The 22,995-nt window shown below is 39.4% G+C and overlaps 1 protein-coding gene across 5 annotated transcripts in view; it reads left to right on the forward strand.

The window, feature by feature from the left end:
* negr1 (neuronal growth regulator 1) overlaps nucleotides 1-22,995 on the forward strand; it is a 695,685-nt gene that overhangs the window by 598,966 nt on the left and 73,724 nt on the right. For 2 of the 5 annotated variants that reach the window (XM_062978156.1, XM_062978155.1), the window contains exon 7: nucleotides 6,388-6,429. The exons of 2 other annotated variants lie outside the window; for them this stretch is intronic. In XM_062978156.1, coding sequence (XP_062834226.1) covers nucleotides 6,388-6,429 — 42 coding nt within the window. Of the gene's footprint in view, nucleotides 1-6,387; nucleotides 6,430-6,909; nucleotides 8,842-22,995 lie in introns of those variants that run through there. One more of the 5 variants, XM_062978158.1, reaches the window with a different exon arrangement.

Genomic DNA, 22,995 nt, shown 5'->3' on the forward strand with positions numbered 1-22,995 from the left:
GCAGGACACGCTGGGTGGGAGGCGGGGCCAGGGTTGGCCCCGCCTCCTGCCCAGCATGCCCTGGCCCCGCCTCCCACGCTGCGTGGGAGGCAGGGTCAGGGCGAGTAGCGCGGGAGGCGGGGCCAGGGTTGGCCCCGCTTCCCGCGCTACACACCCTCGCCTGTCTGGCCTTTTCCAGCTTTTCCTGGCGGGCAAGGCCTGCCAGGCCACAAGACCAGCTAGACCAGGGCGCACTGGGCAGGAGGCAGGGCACCGTCAGGGCGGTGCCCCGCCTCCCACCCAGCGTGCCCTGGCCCCGCCTCCCACGCTGCATGGGAGGTGGGATCAGGGCATGCTGGGCGGGAGGCGGGACACTGCCCTGACGGTGCCCCGCCTCCCGCCCAGCGCGCCCTGGTCTAGCCAGCCTAAGTTGCTGGACGCAGGCGCAGATCGCCCAGCTGATCTGCGCCTGCATCCAGCAACTTCCGCGCTTTGCCGTTTGGTGCGGTGGCGGCAGCAGCGTCGGTATGGGGTGCTGTCGCGGCATCTACAGCGCCCCCTAGCATCATGCGCCCGAGGCCACGGCTTAACGGGCCTCATAGGTCAAACCGGCCCTGCATGCCAGTTAATTCATCATCAATGAGCTCGTATTTTTGGTGTTTGCCAGTTTTGCATACAATGGCATGGTAATGATGATTTAAGTATTCCTCAAATACTTGTTCTCATGCATGCATGTTCCCTTTGCAAGACGTAAGATGCTTTGGTGCAAAAAAGTTAAAACAGGCAGATGTACTGAAACCATGACAAATTTCAGAGAAACTGCCAAACATTTCATATCAGGAATAGAAATTCAATACCGAGCATAAGAATTCTTGAAACTCTGTGAGCTGTGAGTCACTTATGTATATTCTCAGATACTTATTTTCAAATATTGTACTTACAGGTAAACACATGAGATCATGTCATCATTTTTGAATGATGCTTTTGAAATAAAGATAACCACACTTCCTAGGAAACTTTAGATTAGTGGAAAGATGGGATGACTTTGAGAGAACCTGAATCAAATTAAATAAAAATAGAGCAGTAAGTAACATACAGTGCTTCCAAAAAACTCTTGGTCACAGTTCTATATCATACTGATTATTTGGGTTACTCATGGCAGGTAATTTTTTTGTTTCTCAGGTAATTTTATATGTGGTGGTTGGTAACAAACTTATTTCTTATAAAACATTTGATTTCTTGAGTTTCATCTTCATTCTATTTTATATTGGTCTTTTGTTCTCTGAAGATGTAATTTTCTTTCATTCCTCCAGTGTATCACTACACTGTGGAAACATAAGACCCTGTAGAAGAAACAGTAGGCTCTCTGCTTTCATGGCGATTAGGGATGCAGGATGTTGCTGAACATAGGAAAAATGCAGATAAAATCGTCACTTTATTTAACCTGGGGGAACACTTCCTTAGGAATCTCTAGGTCCTCAAAGGCAACTCTTCAGTAGAAACATAACCTAAAGGACCTAAAGAGAGGACACATTAATCAAATCCATGAATAATCAAATCCACAAAAGTTGAACCTGCAAATGTGGAAAGCTGATTGGAAGAGGAAGGGTTATTCTTTTATTTCTTACCTTTCTCTCCTCAAGGCTTGAGGACACTGTACACAGAACTGGCCCAAGGTAATTTTCAAATTTAAGCAAACAGAATTTTGGCATGCCCCCCTGTGATGCCTCATGGGCCTTGTAGTCCTGTTCCTAGTGCTATCGTGGCAGATGAAGATGAAAACATGGGGTTTTCGCCAGTTCAACAAGAACCGGAGTCCTTTCACCTGCCGGATGTTGATGTTTGTCCTCAAGAATTCAGTAAAACAGACCTTGGGCATTCCTCGCCTCCATTTCCCAGGAGGGAATCTTACTCTAGAGACAGAGGAGTCAGAGAAGCAAATCGCAGGAGTTTACGGATTGCTGCCAAACAACAGGCTGATTAGGCCTGCTTCCCTTGGGAAATTCTAAGGAGGCTTGCATCTGGACAGAGTTGGGTTTCGCTTCTCGTTCTCTAGGGAAAGAGATTGTTGGCGGGAAAACGAGACCCAATATAGGTGTTTGACGCGGGAGATTCTTTGCGGAGTCAACAGAGCTGCTTCAGGAGTGAGATCGTGTGTGGACTTCGTAACCCCAGTTCCTTGCTTCCCAGATCAAGAATTCAAGTACTGCCTTGCTTTGCTGTTATCCACGGACCTTGTTCCAAGATTCACTGTTTGCCTTGTTTCTAGTCACGGACCTTGTCAAAGAACCAAGTCTATTTCCAGCCTTGTTGTCAAGCTTCCTTGGACGTCTAAGACTCTGACATTTCCCCACACTATTGCTTGGCAATAGTGTGTGTTTCGGTATTGGATAAAGAACTTTGAACTCTAATATCATTTAATGGACAATACATTTTTGGGCTATATTTGACCTCATTTGAAAGGTCTGCTTCTGAACTATATTCTTCACTTGATTTTATTGCTTTTATATATTTCCTTAATAAAGATATTAGATAGAGATTGGCCTCCGTGTATGGTTCTTGGTGCCCAGCTGCCAGGGGTCTGACACCCCCCCCCCCACAAATCCCCCCCCCACAATCACTGAAAAATAAAAAATAAAAACCCCACTTGCGGTGGTGGTGCCCCAGAAAGGCCACACTGGTGACAGGAAGACTGCAGGCTCCAAGCCTAGGAAGACTTAGATGGGCAGGGCACCCTCTCTACCAACTGCACTTGCACCAAGCAGGCGCACGGCGCATGCATTGTGAGCAGAGAGGGCACCCTGCCCATCTCGCTGAGCCTAGGAGGACTGAGATGGGCGGAGTGCACTCATCGCCCACTGTGCATGCGCTGTGCGGACACTTGGCGCATGTGCAGTGGGCAGGGCGCCAGAGGCCCCGGTGGCAGGTAAGAGGCCTTCCTGCCTCGAACCAGGCCAGGCCAGGCCACGGAGGCAGGAAGGCCATGCCTGGGCAGAGGCACCTCCGCCCAGGTGTGGCTTTCCTGCCTCCACGGCCAATGCCTGAGTGGAGATGCCTCAATGGCGCCCCATAGGCGATGGCGCCTTAAGCAGGCATGTAAATTGCCTTACGGTTGAACCACCTCTGAGTGTACAGCATAGTTAAAATACATAAATAAAACATAAACCATTAAAACACATATATTAAAAGACATAGACGTTAGATCGAAACACATTTAAATGTATTGTTCAAAAAGATTCCCACAGAGTATTCAGATGGAGGCAACAACATCTCTATCATGAAAGCGGCATGATCACTTCCAAGTGGTAACAGTTTTAACTATAATGAATTAACAAATCAAAACATCCCCCCCCCATGGTGGGGGAACCAAGAACAACACCGAGCTGCAGGCCTGGCCAATTGGGTGGCTGGGGTCCAGGCAGTGGGAAAATTTCCCACCATGCAGGGGCTTCTGGGAAGGAGAAGCTCCCTGCCAGCGCCGTGATGGGACGGAGGGTACCCCACACCGCATCGCCCATCGCCTGGTACGTCAGGCAATGCATTTTGCACAAAATTATTTTTGCTCTGTTATGAGCAGGTCTTGACAACCTGATTGGGTCAAATCAGATATTTGTGATCAAAACCCCTGTAGGGGGCTTTGGAGCACCATAAATAAATCTTCTAGGCTAAATCCGGAGTCCTAGGAACTGCCCCTGGTTATATTACTACACTGTATGCATTAAGTAATGACCACAGTCACCTTCAGCTTGTCATTCAGAGAGGGGGAAAGTATTTCCCTGTTTGAATAGTAGAAGTCATAGCTAAGCCTGTTCTCAGATCATTTCGAAACAAACTTCTACTTAGAGAGATGAGGAAAGGAACATTTTAATCAAGCCTACTGGCAACTAACCAGAACAGAGCAGAGGGTGACTTTTGGTGCCACAACAAATGGGAAAAAGGTAGAAGCTAAATACAGTAGAGTCTCACTTATCCAAGTCTCGCTTATCCAAGTTTCTGGATTATCCAAGCCATTTTTGTAGTCAATGTTTTCAATATATTATGATATTTTGGTTCTAAATCCGTAAATACAGTAATTACTACATAGCATTACTGCGCATTGAACTACTACTTCTGTCAAATTTGTTGTATAACATATTTTGGTGCTTAATTTGTAAAATCATAACCTAATTTGATGTTTAATAGGCTTTTCCTTAATCCCTCCTTATTATCCAAGATATTCACTTATCCAAGCTTCTGCCGGCCTGTTTAGCTTAGATAAGTGAGACTCTACTGTACATAGACACACGGTAGAGACTTTTCAAGTTGCGACCACAAATCAATGGACACTTGCAAATGTAGAAAGCTGCTCAGTTACTAGCTGAACTAGAGATTTCCAAGGAGCTTTCTTGTCTGGAAATGAGCCCCACAAAACTGGAGAATTCACACCTACAATTCCACCTGGAGACGACCCATGGAAACTGATTACTTGGGGCCAGGATTACTAAGGTCTGACAACCCTAGTCAGTCTTTGAGTTTTAGGATCGGCTTTGCTTTACTTGAGTTTTGTACAGGTTGAATATCCCTTATTCAAAACACTTCAGATCAGAAGTGATCCATATTTCATGTTTTATCATGTTTTGGGATATTTGCGTATACATGATGAGATAACATGGTGATAAGTCTCAAGTTTTATGTGCATAGCCTGAAGACAGTTTTATACACAATGCTTTTGTGCATGAAACAGATTTTTGTCTACACAAAGTTTCATTGTTTCTTATCCAAGGGAACTCCTGTTATTTTAAGCCTTGGTTTGTAGAGATGTTCTTTCCAGGGATACAGAATTGTTTCCTCCCATCAGAATGTACAATATACATTATTAACTGGCAGTAAGAGATAGGTTAACAACCCAAGAAAAGCCTAATGTGTGTTAAGTGTGAGACAAAATTAAATACCTCTTAACTGCTTGCACCCTATAACAGAGTGATTCTTGAATTCCGATCTGAAGAAATGCTATGGTGTTTAAAGTCAGCATGAGAGCAACTGTGAGCTGTCTGGGCAAAATGGAGGGAGAATTAATACCATAGCTCGAGCCCTTAGATATGATTGACAGCATATGATATGAAATAATAGCCTTTCAAAGGGCATGCATTTTAGCTTCTCAAAGGAATTGTGAAGTTACTGCATTGCAGGTCAAGGTCTTCAAGTAGCATAATTATCAAAGAAGTGCCAATCCAAAATCATTTTCCATTTCTAAAACTGTACTAATTTATAGGAGAATTTGATGGTGGCTTTTTGAGACCTCAAAATGTATTTTACAAAAAAATTAAGTGCTCAAAGTATAATGATGCACGATTTTGACATGCTTTTCATCATTTCAATTCCAGCCGCATTTCAAAGGCATGGTCATTTAAGTTTCTTTCTTTGAGTTGTATATTGACTTGATGTTGATCCGAGTATGCTACATCATTCAGGAAAAAGTGAGAGAGACAGGGGTGAGGGAGAGAGAATGGAAGTACATGACAATTTTATGGATAGTTACTTGAAAGTAAAATTCACTAAATCAGTACGACCTTATCCAATCAAATGTGTTTGAGAATATATAAATTTAAGTTTTTTAAAAGTATGACTGGTGTGTCCTTTATTTGTAACTATATATTTTGATATGTTGTGTTTGATTATCATTATTATTGGAGTATTTTTAAATGATTATGTGTTTTGATTATGTGTTTTAGCAGTGTTGTAACCAGCCTCGAGCCGTGAGGAGAGGCGAGGAAGAAATATTATTATTATTATTATTACTAAACGTCATTAAAAGTAATTGTGCCTCCTTAGGTGAAGTTCTAAAATTGTTTGTAACATTATTTTATGGATTGAGCTGATGATGCTTGATGTCATTTATTTAAATATTCCTTTGATTAATCCAAGTTGTCTCCATGGTTGCCTATCAGAAATACTTTCCACAGCAAAAATTGAGAGACATTTTGCATGTGTTTTATATGGGTAGATGCAGCTTTCATAAATACACTATTTGTGTGAGTAGGTATTACTTATGTATTCACAGTAAAACATGGATATTAAATTTTGTTTTGTGTGCTGATTTTAGTAATCCACCAGACAACTGTCTTTGAGACCTTCAAGGGTAGGTCAGCAAAGGCAAAGCTTGGTTGAAATTTGTCAATCAGAGTGTTGTTTTCTGACTCCTGCATCTTAGTGATGCATGAATTGAGAAGCTGAGATGATTATATGTGCCACTCATAAACACCATTCCTGCTTTACTGCATGATATTTACAGAATTTTCACCTCCCAAATTAGCATCATCAGTATTTGTTGCATGACCATATCTGTAGACATATTTTGTTTTGTTTTGTCTTCCATATGTGATTAATATCCAAATGTTCTCTCCCCCTCCCCCTTTTCCCTTTTTGTAGAAATTATTGAGTCAACTACTACTAGTCCTGTCTCAAGCCCAGGTCAGTATCCACATACACCCCCAAAGTATGCTTGGGTACTCTCATTTTTCTTTTTCTTTCCAGTAAACATATGTTGGTATGTTTCATACCAATATCCGTCCATTCACTGTTCAACAGTATTACTTCTGAGTATTGCTGAACTGTGTCTTTCCTCTCATTGTGCATTCACTGTTTGTGCTGCTCTTTGGGCAAATGGTATTCTGCTTTAGTGGATTTCTTTTATGAAAGCACTTTTCTGCTTTTCTCTGTCCCAAAGATCACATAGTAGATATATACAGTGTTGGCGTAGTGGTGAAATGTCTTTCCTTTTATATTCCCTTTGTGGTATTATCTGTAGTAAATTGGTTGTTGGCTGTTTCGCTAGAAGCAACCCATTTCTGTGTGGAGGTGGTTTTTTTGTTTTGGGTTTTTGGCTCTTCACTTATAAATATTGTGTGCTTGAAACATCTTCCCCTAAATGCAGCACAATATTCATTTCAGACTACATATTCTCCAAATGAAAAGGTGGCTCATGTGATGAACCTGCAGAAGGGCAGTGGGCACATCACAAGATAAATAATGGAGATTCGTGAATGTCAACTTACAAAAACAGAACTTCTGAAAGAAATCTTGCATTTGCTCTCCATTTTAAAAAGGCAGAACCAATTCTTAATCTTTGGTTTTTGATATTTACTTTCTTATTTCCTTTTTATAAAATAGCCAAAAGAATATAGTGTTTTCCTAACTGTTTTTTTCAGTTTCTACAAAATGTTGTCTTCCATATGTGATTGACACCCAAATGCTCTCTTCCCCTCCCCCCCCCCCCTCAAATTGTGGGAACAATCCCAGCTCCAAACATCCATACATTCTCCAAGTTTTAAATCAAGATAATGTAATTCTGATACAGACAAATTGCAAAGTTTCCCAGCAGTAGTAGCCAGAATACACAATGATCAGGTATCATGGAACAGCACTACAATAATGTCTGTGAAGGAAAGCAAGTAGTCCATGCCTGCTCTACATAAACAAGTCGAGGAAACAGCAAACTATAATTTCTCCTGCTAGAAAAGGTTTGTGGCTGGAGATTGTTTTTTTACTTCTTTTCATGAGAAAGCTCTGTGACCTATTGTCTTGAGGTTGATTGACACTGAAACATTATGTTTTGATCGGTTTTGGAAAGGTGGCTGGGCTAAGCATCATGCAATTTTAAGGGATTATCGATGAAGAGCCAATCAGGCCACTATTAGAAGTTGCCATCCTGAGTACTGTGCACAGATACATCACGTGATAATCAAGAATTGGTTCTAAACTGACTGTCCCCATTAGCTCTCCCTAATAGGAATGCCTGTGAAAAGCTATCTGATTAAGCTGTGTGATTAAGCAGTGTCTTCTTTGTTCTGGTATGTTTTAAGCCATTTGTTTAAGACTTGGCATCTACACTTAATCTTTCCAGATATCACTTTCTTCTGCTCCCACCCATTGTTTTGAATGTAAGTGTACCTCAGTTATTGGAATCATTTCATGGTCTGAGTCATGCAGTAGATATAGCTGAGTGATGGTAATGTATTTCTTTGTTCCCAAGATTTTTGAAGGCTCTAAAACAGATGTACCCAAGATTCCAAATACCTTCCCATACTACCTCCATTTAGATACCAAGATTATTATTACTGTATAGATAGCAATGTGTCAGTCTGTACATGGCTTCCGTAATAAGTTGTTTCCCCTCCATACCAGCAGCTGAAATTCTGTAAACATGTTATCAGTTCATTTTTTCCTCCTGAAGAGCAGGTTTAAAAAAAACAACAAAAAAAGCAGAAACAGTACTGATTCATTTATACATGCCTCAAAATGTTCCAATATTGACTGAATCAATGAATTTGCTGTTCTTTGTCTTCAATACATTTTTCACTATAATCACTGTGACGGCCCTAGTGGCGCCATCTATATGTTGAACTATAAGTTGCAAGATTTGAATTGTTGTATCATGCCTGATTTTGCCCTTACCCTGTAAATGTAGTTGGATTGGTTATTTATATCTGTCAATCAATGTTGTTTGTACCTGTTATATTGCTCACTCATCAAAACTGTTTGGCTCCACCTCTTCCCCGAGTAGGACAGTGTTTCCTCTTTTCATTCCACCTGCAAGCTCTCTATCGGATGGACGTGAGAGAGAGACTTGGCACTAAAAGCCCTTCAAAAGTTACCTCTCAGCACCAATTCTGAGGTTCAAGCGCCTTCACATCAGTCCTTTGGCAACAGAGGAAGATTCTTGTCTTCAGATATAGGTCATTGGACTGAGGCTGAGTTTGCTCCGGCATTCACAGCCAGAGAAAGAGGGATCTAGAAGGCTCCACGGACTTAAACAATCAAAGACTGTAATGTATATTTTCTTTTACCCCCTTTGTGAACAATAAACCCAGTTTTTGAGTTATCTACTGTGTTTTGGTCCTTGGGAGTTCCAGTTTCCCTAAAGGAGGGCAAGAAGCAATCCCCTGGGGAAAGATGTCATGTCCATGCCTCTTTCACTAAGAGTACAGCCCCAGGCGCGACAGCACAATCACAATCAAATACTTGCCCTCCTCCCATCCACTACATAAAGGTATGATAAAAGAAACTCTGTCAATGTAGACAGGTATGCTTCTATTATCATTTACATCTCTGCAATCTGGAGTCCCCCAAGAAAACAAGGAAAATAAGGGAAATAGTAAAATACAATATGAATTGTGATTTAAAAAATCAGTTGAAGAAGAATATGTACTTTAATCAACATGAATCTCAAACAAATTGCTATAAAGTCGAAGCAGTTAAATGTTTAGAAATAGTAATATAAAATAATTATCTATTGTTCACCTCAAAAAGTGACATCAGGTGGCTTTCATGTTATTAGGACAGTAAATCTTTAGGTTTTAGTTTCAATTTTAGAAGAACTGTCCATGGTACTAAATCCTAGCCTGCATATAGATTCAGCACCTGGGAGAGCTTCTTTAAGATCTAAATGTTGGTATGTGTTCACATCTCCATTTGTTGATATGAGTAAGATAAAGCATACTTGCATCATGCAATCAGTGGGTGAGTGTTTTGGGTTAGTATTCATAAATATTCAACTGCTCTGTCTTGTTTTAGATCATGCTTTTTAATGTATTTCTATTTCTGTCTTCTACTGATAAAAAACCATTATTTCATATTGTATTTCATATTGTCTGAGATCCTAGATCAGCTACTTAACTAAGAGCCCTCTCTATCCTACTTTATCAGGCAGCATATATAGCATATACCCATATACCTCACAACCTCTGAGGATGCCTGCCATAAATGTGGGTGAAACGTTAGGAGAGAATACTTCTGGAACATGGCCATTCAACCCGGAAAGCACACAACAACCCTGTGATTCCGGCCGTGAAAGCCTTCAACAACACATCTTTTTAATACTTGGTTATGTCTTGTGCTTTATTGTACTAAATATGTATTTAACATTACTGTGAGCCTTCTTGCGATGTGAGTTTTGAGAGAAAGGTGGGCTATAAATCCTATGAAATAAATAGGCATGAAAATATTAAAGGAATCACTCCTTTGATTCCAATGTGCTTTCTTTCTTGAAACTGGCATACAACTCAGACAAATGTTTTAAAAAGAAATAAAGAATATATCAGACAGATAAATTACCAATGGTAATCATAGTAAGATCATTGTAGGATATTCTGCCTTACTCATGATAAAGGCACAAAAATTGGACTCACCTCACTTTAGTTAATCCTATAATTAAATAGCAAGTCTAATTCTCCCTATGGTCTAAATCCCACATCAGGTGATACAGAGGTATTTGTGAACAGAGGTATTTGTGATGTGCTGGAGAACAGGATGATGAGTGATGATACATCCAACCCTCTCCTAGTAGCAAGATGCAACAAGACCCAGTGGGGAGGCTGCTCTCTCAAAAAGTGGACATTTTGAATGGTAGCATCAGGAGATGTACAGAGCTATAGCTTTGTCATCATAGTTGCATCTCCCAGTGCAGGATCTTGACCCATGTGTATCTCTATACAAATTGCTCTGAAAGACTTCCTGAACTGTGAAGAATTTCATTGTTTAGAGTCAAAATAAAACTTTAAAAATCAATTTCTAAGCTGATATTCTTTGGAAACATTATTCTTGAAATTATTTTTCATTTCTTACCACAAGAGAAAATGTATTATCATACTTAGCACAGAGATTTCAAATGAGAATTCCCTTTGAAAAAAAGTGCTTGGTTGCTAATTTGTGGAAACGAGCTCTTTCTTTCTTTCTTTTTTCAATTCTACAAGATAATGAACATATTTTTAAAAGGTAATAAAGCAATGCCTGCAGTGCATTTAGTTAAGAACAAAAGGCTTTTTTTGTAATTTAAAGACAAAAGATTTGAAAGGTAACAAGTTATTTCCACTGAATCCAGCTTGTTATATTGGAAATAACACCCTCTTCCTATTATACATGATCAATGCATATAAAGTGATGCAGATAACATTTAAATTAGTTATTTGGGTTTGTATTAATAAGAACTGAAATGTGGTAAGTTATGTCCAAAGTTCAGAATTGTATTTTTATTCAGGATTCTGTACCATATTCACTATGGTTGTGCATGGATCAATTTTGAAAAATGGGGTTCAGGTGGTTCAGCCAGCCATTTCAGCACAGGTTCTGCCGCCATTTCTTTCCAGCCACAACAGTCCATGTGGTTGTCAAAAATGACTACTTTTGGTTTCTTTCAGCTACACATGGAGTGCAGTTTCCCTGTGAGCCTCGCCTGTTGAGCCAATCAGAACAGAAGAAAGCCACAACATGTCTTTTAGCCAAGCTGGACTTCCATTTTTCTGTTGCGAGCAGGCTTCAGAGAGAGTCCGATCAGTGATCTAAATTCTCAGTGCCACTCGCAGCTCTGCATGGCTTGGCTTGCTTTTTGACTCAAATAGCAATAAATAAGCACTTTACTTTCTACACACTTAAGAAACTGCCATCGATGGTGCCCATCACATGAGACAAGCTTCAAATGTAAGGCAGAGGTATCTTACTGTTTCTAAAGCTGCTGTAAAATTAGGAGGTAATGTAGAATGGCTAATTCTCCTTCAAGTGATGTGGCTCCCATTGAAATAACTCAGCTTCATTGAAAGGGTCTGGAGGGCAAATGATCCAAGAAAGGGTGGGCTCTTAAGCCTGATTCTTTTAATCCAAGTCTTATTAAAGATTATAAGGAGAAAGGATCCCAGAAAGGGGGATTTCTTAAGACTGGTGGCCTAAAAATGACGGAAAGGGAAACCTCATAAGTTCCCCATTGCTGTCAATGGGCCAGATCTTTCGGTTGCCAGAACAAAAAACTAATTCCCCCCCCCCCCCCCCCGACCTAATTCAGGATGCTCCCAAAAAACTGATCTGGGGGTCCACCGAAATCTGGATACCAAAAACAGAACAAAGCTTAACTGAATTGCACACCCCTAATATTCAGTATAGAGGGCTGTATTTACTTTTTTCTGAGCATGATGAAATAAATGTATAAATACAGAAACTGAACATAATGGCCTAAATTCAGTTGTTAGTCACGAATACAGTCCATCCATTGAACTGATAGGAATCTGGTTAGTCAACAGTTATGTAACTTCCATTACTACTGTGCTTATGGCTAATAACTAGATTAAGCAAATGGTCATATATTATTCAATTTTTAATTGTTTATAACCTGAAATTGATTAGAAGGTATGTATCCATGAATATTATGAAGGGGTGGGGGAGAAAAAACTGAAATAAAATGACCAAGCTGGGAGTTTGGAGGCCAAAATTCTAATTGGGTCATTTCCTGAAGTATTTTTGTATATGCTGAATATCTCTGAATGATTTTCTTATTAAGAACTAAATTGGATTAGTACCTATAATTCTTATATAGCTATTTCCTATCACTGTAACCTATTTAATATACCTCATATTCCATCACATAATAGGCACCATCATTTAATAAGCACACTCTCCTTTTGGGGGTCTCGCTTTTGGTATTTTGTGATTCCTCGTACATTATTCACAATCTTTGCCTACACGCCTGCCCCTCGGGGCTATGAGGGAAACGCCCCTGGGGAAGCCCTGTAGCTCTGAGGGACAGACACCCATGTGGGTGAAGGCACAAGAGCTAGGAGGCTTCCTTTACCTGCCAGCCAAGAGAAGCCTTATCGCTGCAAAAAATCACTGCATAATAGTCCCTTCCCTCCCAAAAAAGGTAAAACATGTGACTATCACACAATGAAATATGGTATTTTAAAACATTAATAGGTATTAAACTAGTCACAGTTTCTATAATGAAGTGTCACAGAGTATGATTGGCAACCTTAAAACTTTCAAAGACAGAGAGCATTATTCCTTTCTTTTTAACAGTATTCTCCTTTTGGAAACGAACCCTCATAAATACACACACTCCATTTTTTTGGTATCTTACAGATTCTTCTCAATAAAAATACTTTGAGCATTCATCATATATTTTCTTACATATCTTGTGTTCCTCTCCATTCTTTATAACAGAGACTGCTGTTCTATCTTTGTCTAAAATTCATGGAAAGACAAGTGTGAAGATGAAGTCTTTCCTTTCATTCTACTGTAGACGTATACATTTTGTAAACTCCATAGAAATATGATTAATTCCACATTTATTCTTGGAGAAATGGAGAGTGGGAAGACTAAGCTATTGAATATTCCAGAGTGAACATTTTATGAGCACGTCAGTATCATTTCATAGTATAGATTGGATCTCCTTTTTCTAGAATTCGAAATCTAAAAGACTACAGAAATTGAATATTTTTACTGCTGTTGCCACTTTGATAAAAAGGGGCTAGTTAAAAAATGACTGCACAATGGCCGAACTAATCTATGCTGTTTTTGCCCATCATACCCTGGAAATGAACCATATATAGTAGTACAGACTCACACACAGTCTGGCAAGATTAGCAGTCTCATGAGATTTCCCCCATGATATGGAGCAGCATTCACACCAGATCTCGCTTAGTCTCACAACAGTGGTGCCACTGGGGAGACCACCTGCTCCCTCCCCCCTCCCCTTTCCCATGTCAAATGTCAAGTATTTCAAAAATGGGGAATAAACAGGAAACCCAAAAAAAAAAATCTGATGCCAAACATTTTGAATAAGGAAAATCCAACCTGTATCACATAGAATTACTGTGTCAATGGATATTAAAGTTAAGAGCTGTCTAGCAATTCCTCCCAAGAGAAGCAGAAGAAACTGAGTTTCTTTCATGGAAAAATTGCTTTGCATATTGTAAGGTTGTCATTTTATTCTTATGTCTGGGTAGAAATTATTACATCTTACAATGTTTTAGTGCTTTTTAATGGGGAAGGAAAGGTGGTGGATAAACACTTCTAATGGTTTAAGGCCCTTGGGATATAGATTTATGGCCTTGATGTCCTAAAGGTTTAAAAGACTGCCGTTATACATTGATATTAAAGCAGTCTCGTTGGCTTCAAGGCAAAATTGCCTAACATTTCTATAGTCATTTCCAAGTTGATTGGTATCCGTCCAGTTCCCCCGTTCTCCCCTCCCCTCTTCACAATACACTGTAGGGCTAAATTGTTTCAGTGGAAGATAGGTGGCATTGGAATAGTGGTGTAACAACAGGAGGGTGTGAATCTTGGAACAATTTTATGTCTAAATTGACATTATTCCCTTCCCCCTCAATACTTTATAGTTTAAGCACTGTATAAAACGAATGGAACTATAGCTTTTAGAAGAATGACAAAAGCAGTTGTGCTGTGGGGAAGCGATTTATTTCATCAGCTCTAGGACATGGCTGGAAATGTCTTTATTGCAAATACACGTTTCAGAAAGAATATCCCAAAATATCCAGGAAAATACTGAAAATAAAGATACTATGAAAAATGTAAATGTTCTATTCAGCAATAGTTGATGTTTGGGCTAGTTCATAGGATAATGTGTAACAGTGAAATTATTCCAGAATTATTATTCCAACAGAATTATTATTTGGATACAAAGCCATAACCATATCATGATTTCTGGAATAAATGCATAAGTTCTAAACAAAAAAATCTATTATATAAAGAACTAGATCTAAAATAGGTCATCCTGAGTTCATTGACCCCCATTTTCTAGATCTATACATTAAATGCAGTTGTCCTTATGGACAGTTTTAATATTAATGAATCCTTCTGCAAATCTACAAGGTGAGTAAAAACAAATATTTTAAATACTTCTTTTGTCATGCTTAATACAACACATGAAAGCCAGTTTTCAGAGAGAAGTTAGAATTCAACTGCTGCAATTTAGATGGATTATTTTGGTTGTTCATTTTTGCTCCATTTATATTTCTGATTCTTTAGCTGGTTTGGCCAAGGGTAAGGAAAGCTCTGTTTAGTTTTATATCTGATAATACAGGCTCTTGCATTTATGAATAGCTTTATTATTATTATTATTATTATTATTATTATTATTATTATTAATAATAATAATAATAATAATAATAATAATAATAATAACAATAATTGCGGTATAGAGTATACATTTACTTTGCACAGGATAGACATGGCCTGGTTACAAAGGGTCACCCTACCATGCTTTGATTTATACGTGTAAAAAAAGGACAGATGGAGGCTACTGATGCTTTTGAAAAGTTATAGGGGAAGGGTGAGATATCTTTGGACCATCTTGCAACATCACCTTCTGTACCCAGAGCTTGCTCTAAGGTTGGATACAGAGGTAGTAAAACACATTCAATGCCTTCCTCCTCCTTACTGTAATTGCATTGTTGCCAACTCATTTGCTGGTTAAGCTCTGGAAGGAGACCAAGTGAACAAATAACCAAATTGACCCTTCTTGTTCTGTCATTTTGTCTTTGGACCAAAAGAAGACTGAAGCTAAACAGAAACAGTCACCACATGCTCAAAGGAAAGTAAAGTACAGCACTGGACCTGCATGGAATTCATCTAAGCTGCAATTGTAGTCCACCAGACTTCAAACCACTCTTTTCTTGGCCAAAGCAGTGAAGGATGAATTAATTCTCCAGGAATGTCAATTCACTTTTTAAATAGATAGGCCCTAAACAGTGTTTATGATTAACATGGTTAATCATGAAATATAATTGGATTTCACAGCTATCATTACCATTCGTCAATCCCTCCCGTCTGTTCCCCTCCCTTTTTCCTCTCCTTTCCTTCTGACATGTTTGGCAATTGGTGTTTGAAGGTCCCAGGGACCGATTCCCATTGCCCATTCCAGATTGAGGCAGAAGATAGGGAAAGGGGACTTTTGGTGTTGGGCTCCATGTCAGAGCCCACCTAGTCATGATGTGAATCTTACACTTCAAGCAGGCAAAATGATTCTTGGACTTCAATGTAGAATATGATTTTGCATTATTGGAAGAGTGTGAAAATAATCTAAATCATGCAGTGACAAAAAAAATGGTTAGGTGCGTTAAAGTGACAAATTTTCCTCTCCACTTTCAAGTTGAGAGATCACATCTAATCTTCATAACCTGTTGCACATGTTGTTTCTCTAAAGATCCATTAATTTAACCTTAAATATGATTGCAGACAAAATATGTCACCACATATTTTGTCTGCAATCATATTTAAGGTTAAATTAATGGATCTTTAGAGAAACAACATGTGCAACAGGTTATGAAGATTAGATGTGATCTCTCAACTTGAAAGTGGAGAGGAAAATTTGTCACTTTAACGCACCTAACCATTTTTTTTGTCACTGCATGATTTAGATTATTTTCACACTCTTCCAATAATGCAAAATCATATTCTACATTGAAGTCCAAGAATCATTTTGCCTGCTTGAAGTGTAAGATTCACAACTACTCAGTAGTGACATCTGCTGTTTGTCATTGAATCAGTGAGAATCAAGCAACGAATCAAGTTCTGGAGGACAGTGGTCCCCTCAATAATATGAGCCTTTTCTATGCATCCTTAAAATTAAAAAGTAGATGGATAAGAAGGTTTGCATAGGATGCACCCATAGTTATTCAAGTAGGATCATAGTGCTACTATTGTGTAATGTGAAAGGGCTACTGCTATGTCTTTTTGTTTACCTGTACCTGTGGAATTGGGTTAACTATATGACTAAGCCAGAGAATTAAAAAAAAATGAAATAAAATTGGGCCAGTGCTGCAGCAGATCTTGGGGAATGGCCATTAATATCAAAATGTTTATATTTTTACTGTTGGGAGGTTGCAGTGGCATCACTACAATAAGTCTGGACCACACTGGATGACATAAAAAGAGAGAGTAACACCAGAATTACTCTCCTATCATTTTGGATGTGAGAGAACATCCAAATGCACCTATTCCAGAAATGTGTATACTGGACTTGTGCTAAGCACACTTTCAGTCCCAGTGGGGAGGGGCAGAAGCAAATAAACCCCCAAGTATGTACATGAGCCCCAGTCATGGATCAGCTTGGTAATCCAGGGCTTTCTCTCTTCCTGCCAAGCCCCTGCCTCATTCTGGCAATTCCTGGTGGACAGGGTTTCAAACTCCAGTTGTAACTCCATCAGAGCAGGTAATATTGTGGCACATGCAGAAGACAGCTTGCTCACCAAGGAAGTGGAAGCGAGGTGAATGTAGTCCTCCCTTCTCTCTTTTCTCCCCAAGACTCCATCACCATTGCAATGTGTATTCATCACCCTGCCCTGCTTTCCTCTTCTTCCTGCTGTACGGTGTCAGAGAAGACACTGCTGCTGTCCACAGGCTCTCACTGCTTCCTGAGGCTTTTAAGAATTTCATGAGTGGTGGAAGAGAGAAAGAGGGTGTGGGCTGGATGGATGTTTCGGGGGTGCCTTTCATCCCATGAAGCATTTCAACAGAAATGATTTTTTTGCCCCATGGCACTTGCTTGGTTGTGTGAACTATGATTTAATACACTAGGTGACACCAGCCCAAGTGATGTGACTTGAAGATCAAAAAGGAAAATCCATTGACTTAAAACAAATCTTCTGCTTAAAATTTGGAATTGAATCATCTTCATTACATTCCTCACAATATTATTTTGCTCATAATCTATGGAAGAGTGACAATTCATATTTAAAAGCTAGATCTTTCTGTGGTTGAATACCAAAAATCCTAGGAATATACAAATTTTCCTCTTGTCTTGTTGCCAACTTCACCTTGTTTTCAGAGGTTACGATAAGCTCGTTTAACTTGAATCATTTAAAAATAAATCTAACAAAAATTATTTTTCTGTGTTCATGTCTGTTGCTATTCAAAAGTGTCTTTTGAAAAGGAAATGAGTAAATTGCTCAACAGAAACAGTCACCACATACTCTAAACAAGCATTCTAGAAGATAGGTAAATGTTATCATTTTTTAAAATTATAGTTATCTCAGATATTTCTGTAATTACAAGTGAGTATATAGTTTTCAGATAAAAATATGATATTTGGCTTGTTTTGGGTCCCTTAAAATAAACAAGTCTTCCAAATTACATGATTTTGACTCCACATTTATTTTGAAATACATTGCATTACTTCAGTGACATATCAACATTTATAGAGGACATTATAATGGATGGTTTTCTTTTTCATTTGGTTTAGTTTGAAACTAGGCAGCGATGCTAAAGTTGCTCAGTGATTTGAGTGAGTGAAAATTTCTGACTCCATAATCTAAAGGTTTCTTCTATAGATATGTTCATCTGTTTATGTTTCTGTATCTCATATTTAAAGGTGTGTGCTGTTCATATCTTTTCGCTCCTTTGTTTGATAAATATCACTTATTATTTGTCAAGTAATTTTTCAGAATGTTCATTTATGACTAAAGACACCAAAAATGTTTTAGTAATGTGTTTGAGTTCTAGCTTAGTTTAAATGTAATCTTAGTTATCCATACATATCATGCATTATTAAATATACTTATCTTTCTTTTCCTCTCATTGTTTCTGTTCGCCCCTTTTCCTTCTGAATGTTGATTAGATTGCCAGTATTAAAACTAATAAAGACAAATAATTTAAAAACAATTAAAGCTCAGCAAGAAAGCTTGGAGTAGACCAGTAGTTTTCAGCCAGGAAGCTCCAGGTGTTAGATGACTTCACATCCCAGAATCCCAGATCATTGACTATACTGGCCAGAGAAGACTCAGAAGCCAACAACCTTTTATGCTCCATCTCACTGATTTAAAAACGCCGTGATTAATGGCATTTTCCATGGTATCAGTAGTTACAGTATTCTGTTGACAATTATGCAAAGAAACCAATGGTAAAAGATGAAAGAGACACATGTACTTTGTATTGCTGAAGTTATTGTCCACAAAAATAACCACAATTAATGTTGTGGCATTTAATAAGGCTCCATATTATGAAATTTCTCACCACACTCAAGTCGAGTCATTGGAATGAAGTTTATAAAGTCACTCCGCATAAAAAGAAAGCTAGTCAAAATAGTGAGCATAGCAACATCTAACAATCATCTTTGAAATGTCAAAAGGCAGCTTCTAAAAGCTGGCTTTTAAGCATCAACTGGCAACCTCTATAGCCATTTAGGACTTCAATGCAGTTCCCTTTTGCTTAAAAAAAATAGAATCTGTCACTGTTTAAGAGGAAACACTGGCACTGAACAATGAATTGTGGTCAACAGAACAGAAGTTACTTGTTTTAACTTTCAACCAACTTCCTTCCTTCCTTCCTTCCTTCCTTCCTTCCTTCCTTCCTTCCTTCCTTCCTTTAGCCAGAACCTTTTTGCAGTATCCTGGAGTATCATCATGCAAAGCTATAGGCCTAGTCATGCATCAAGGTGGCTGAAGCAACTCTATGCCCCACATTTGAACAGCTTTTTTTTAGCTCTTGCCTTCATTATGTGGCTTCCCTGGTCAGTTAGAAATAGGATACTGTACTGGATAGATCCTTGATAATCTGATGTCAGCAGTGGAGAACGCTTCAGTGATTTTGGACTATCATTCGAATTAATCTCAGGCAGCAAGATTGATTTCAGGGATGATGGTAACTGTGGTTAAGCAACAACAGAAGTTCTCCAACCTAGCCTTTTGTGCACCCCTAAGATAAACATGGAATAAAGACCTTGGATTAGAAAATGAATCTTTTCCATATTGACAGTCAACTGCTCCAATAAATAAGTTTTTTTAGACCCAGATCTGTAGAATAGATACAATCTATATAACCCAGTTTTGTACACTGTAATACTACTTCAGTTGCCATAGATCTGTAATTTGCCAAGGGGCCCTCTGAATTCTTTACTAGAATTATTTATTTATTTGTATCCTGCTTTTCTCTCAAAACAAGACTCAAAGCAGTGAACAACTAGAAGGCTCTACTACTGTAGTTCTGAGGAAGACTCTTCACCAAACTAAAAATTCTTGAATTCCATAGGAAAGAGCCACAGCAGTTAAAATGATTCCAAACTACTATAATGTTGCAGAGTGGATACCCTCATAGTTTAGTTTTAGGATGTATACATTAGGTGTGCATTGGTTTAGCTCCCAAATGATGATGTTGGATAAGCTGTTACCCTTGTGCCATCAAAGGAGGATGGAACAGTGTCCCATTTTGACCAATGTTTGTAAACCATGACAGTGAAAAAGACATTTGCATAGTAGCTGGCTTAACACTGATCACATATTCTTGTGGGATGTTCAGCTCATTAACATTTGTTTGCCAGCTTAGGTAAAAGGATGTATTGTAAAGGATTCTAAACCTTACCAGATTTAATAGGGTAAGAAGAACAATAAACAGGAACATAAACAGAGCTATTGTAAAGGTGGAGGGCTCAGTAATTAAACATCTGAGTGTAGCTTTGAAGCACCATCTGTTTAGTGGGAAGAGTGCTGATGTCACTGAAGAAAGGTGTAATGATTATTTAAGAAACACAGCAGTTGGGATTTGGAAGTGAAAGCAGTGGCTGGCAGCTATGTCAACTGCTTCCTATGAAGAAAAGATTGGAGAAGGCAAAATTGCTCATATACTGAATTCAAATGACCACTTTCTGTAGTGTGTGTGCGCATGTAGAATTCCTGTAAGGAAAATAATGCAAATGTTCCCTGATACTTATTTAAATAATAATAAAAACCTAGCCACTTCCAAATGTTTTCCTTCCATCCTGCAACTGCTATCATTCTCCCTACCTTGGGTCCCATCTACAAGATATCTCATTAAATACATGCTGCTGCTGCTGCTCAGTCGTTTAGTTGTCTCCAACTCTTTGTGACCTCATGGACCAGTCCACGCCAGAGCTCCCTGTCGGCCATCACCGCCCCCAGTTCCTTCAAGGTCAAGCCATTCACTTCAAGGATACCGTCCATCCATCTTGCCCTTGGTCAGCCTCTCTTCCTACCTTGGTTCAATTATATTCCTGTTTCTTTATGGTGACTTCCTATATCTAATTGATTGGCCACTGACTAAACAAAATGTTAGGCTGACTAATCTTTAAATTCTTGTATTCATATGTTCTTTTTCCATTGCAAAGCCTTCACCTTTCCCAAACTCACGATTCCACATGAGCAGTTGGGAAATGTATGGAAGGGGCCACTCCACAAGCCTTCAAGAAGCCCCAAACTATTAAAAGAAAGTTCCTAAGCATAAACAGCTGCAAATTGCTAGGCATTCCATACCAAATGATCTTAAAAACTACAATTCATTGCAATCTTTCCGCTAGGTGAAATTGTGTGAACCAAGATAACGACAGAAATAGAGCCTTCTTTAAAGCTCAAGGAAAGATATGTTTGTAGAATGATAAGATAATGGGGTGTCCCAGATTGGTCTCAGCCTATTTATGAGGGTAGAGACTTTGGCTTGGATTGTAAAACATTCACTGTTTCTTACTGAACTCATTGATGAAACATTGAGTTTTGAATTATTGGGGATTTGTAATAATACTATCCATTGAAGAATTATGAAGAAGCATCCAGAAAGATGTTTCAACAGAGGTAGAAGTTGGCAAGGCAATTAAGGCCCTTTTACAAATGACTAAATCCCGGGAGAAACTGAGATATTAAATCCCAGCTCCTCCTGAGATTTAGCCCCCAGCCCACCCCAAAATCCCACGCTTTCCCTGGGGGAGCTACATGCTCTCCTGGGTCAACCAGAGGTTGACCTGGGAGGGAATCCAGCCATCACCCAGCCCCCCATTCCTCCCCCCAAAAAAAACTTACTTGAGGGGCCTGCAAGCAGCCCAGGCCCCTCTGGAAAGATCTCCTGGAGTGAGAAAATAACATGTCAGAAGGTGGGGGGAGAAGAGATTTCCCTCATCCCCTCACACCTCCTGATGCATCATTTTCAAGCACTGGGCACTCTCTAGAGGGGCCTGCACTGCCAGCAGGCCCCTCAGGTAATTTGGGGGGAGGGATGGGGAACTGGGAGGAAAGGGGGAATGCCATCCCACTCCTTTTTTTCTTTTAGAGCCCAAAGAACAGGGATTGCTGTGGGGGTCCCTACAGGGCCTTCACCTGGAAAGATCTGGATCTTAGCTTAGCTTCATAATAAAATATGAAAAAATGGCACTGGTTTAGAACTCTCTTTCCAGGTGTTTCATTAATATGGAGCAAACTGGGAAATCTCAGTTTTCTCTAGGTTGATTCAGTTTTTCCTCAGATTTAGGGCCTGACTGGAAGGTCCCTTAGAAGCCTGAGTAACCAATTAATGACTAGCCAAGACTCATCATAAGCTATCCTTCATCACTGATAAGTCAATTGGATTAACCAATACAATCAAAACAGATTGCAGTTGGCTTCAGTGTGAGGCCTATCTCACACCTAGCTTTTCTCACAAATGGAGTAACTTAGCCATTTTGGCTAGCTATGGATACGAAGCATAACCTCTCCTTTAGCTTTTATCTTAATAACATATTATTCTATATTGCGGCCTGATAAATTTTGGTCTGAACCAAAAACACCAGATTGTTTATAGACATGGCGAGTAGGCAGAAAGGATTATCTTTGGACGTTGAAGATCATAGGAAGATGATGCTAATGGGCTGATATCCTGTTTGTAGGCTTTCCAGAAGCAACTGGTTGGTCTCTATAAGGACAAAATAATGAACTAGAAAGGCCTTTGGCCTAATCTAGCAGAGCTGTTGTAAAATGTTCGTAGATGCTCCTTCCACTCTGACCTATCAAATTGCCCATGTCCATGTGTGGCACTTTAATTCTAGTTACTGTTGTGTATAGATGGCCAGATTGGTGACTTGAAATGTTCTGCTTTATCGATGAACAGAAAAATGGAAAGGGGAGCAATTCTCTGAATGTTTCAATTTGGGGTAAGGAGATTCTTTATTAAATTATTTATTCCCACAGGGAGAATGAATGGTATAATAAATGTTCTCCCAGCTGCCAGTTCCTGACTCATCCTTGCTTATTCCCATATGACATTGTGAAAGTGGGGTGAAGATAGATGTGTATTGGAGAAGCGATTGCTTTCCATGATCCTCTCTTGGTTTCCCCTCTTCCACTGCCATGGGACATCGGGATGGGTGGCAGCGGGGGGGGGGGGGGGTGATGGGAGATCAGCTGGCATTGTTTTGGGGAAGCTATAGCCATTCCAACCAGTTCTGATAGCTGGTTCATGAGAATGCAAAACATTTTCATCATGCAATGAGTACCAGCA

Source organism: Anolis carolinensis, chromosome 4 (assembly GCF_035594765.1).
Source record: "Anolis carolinensis isolate JA03-04 chromosome 4, rAnoCar3.1.pri, whole genome shotgun sequence".
NCBI lineage: Eukaryota > Metazoa > Chordata > Lepidosauria > Squamata > Dactyloidae > Anolis > Anolis carolinensis.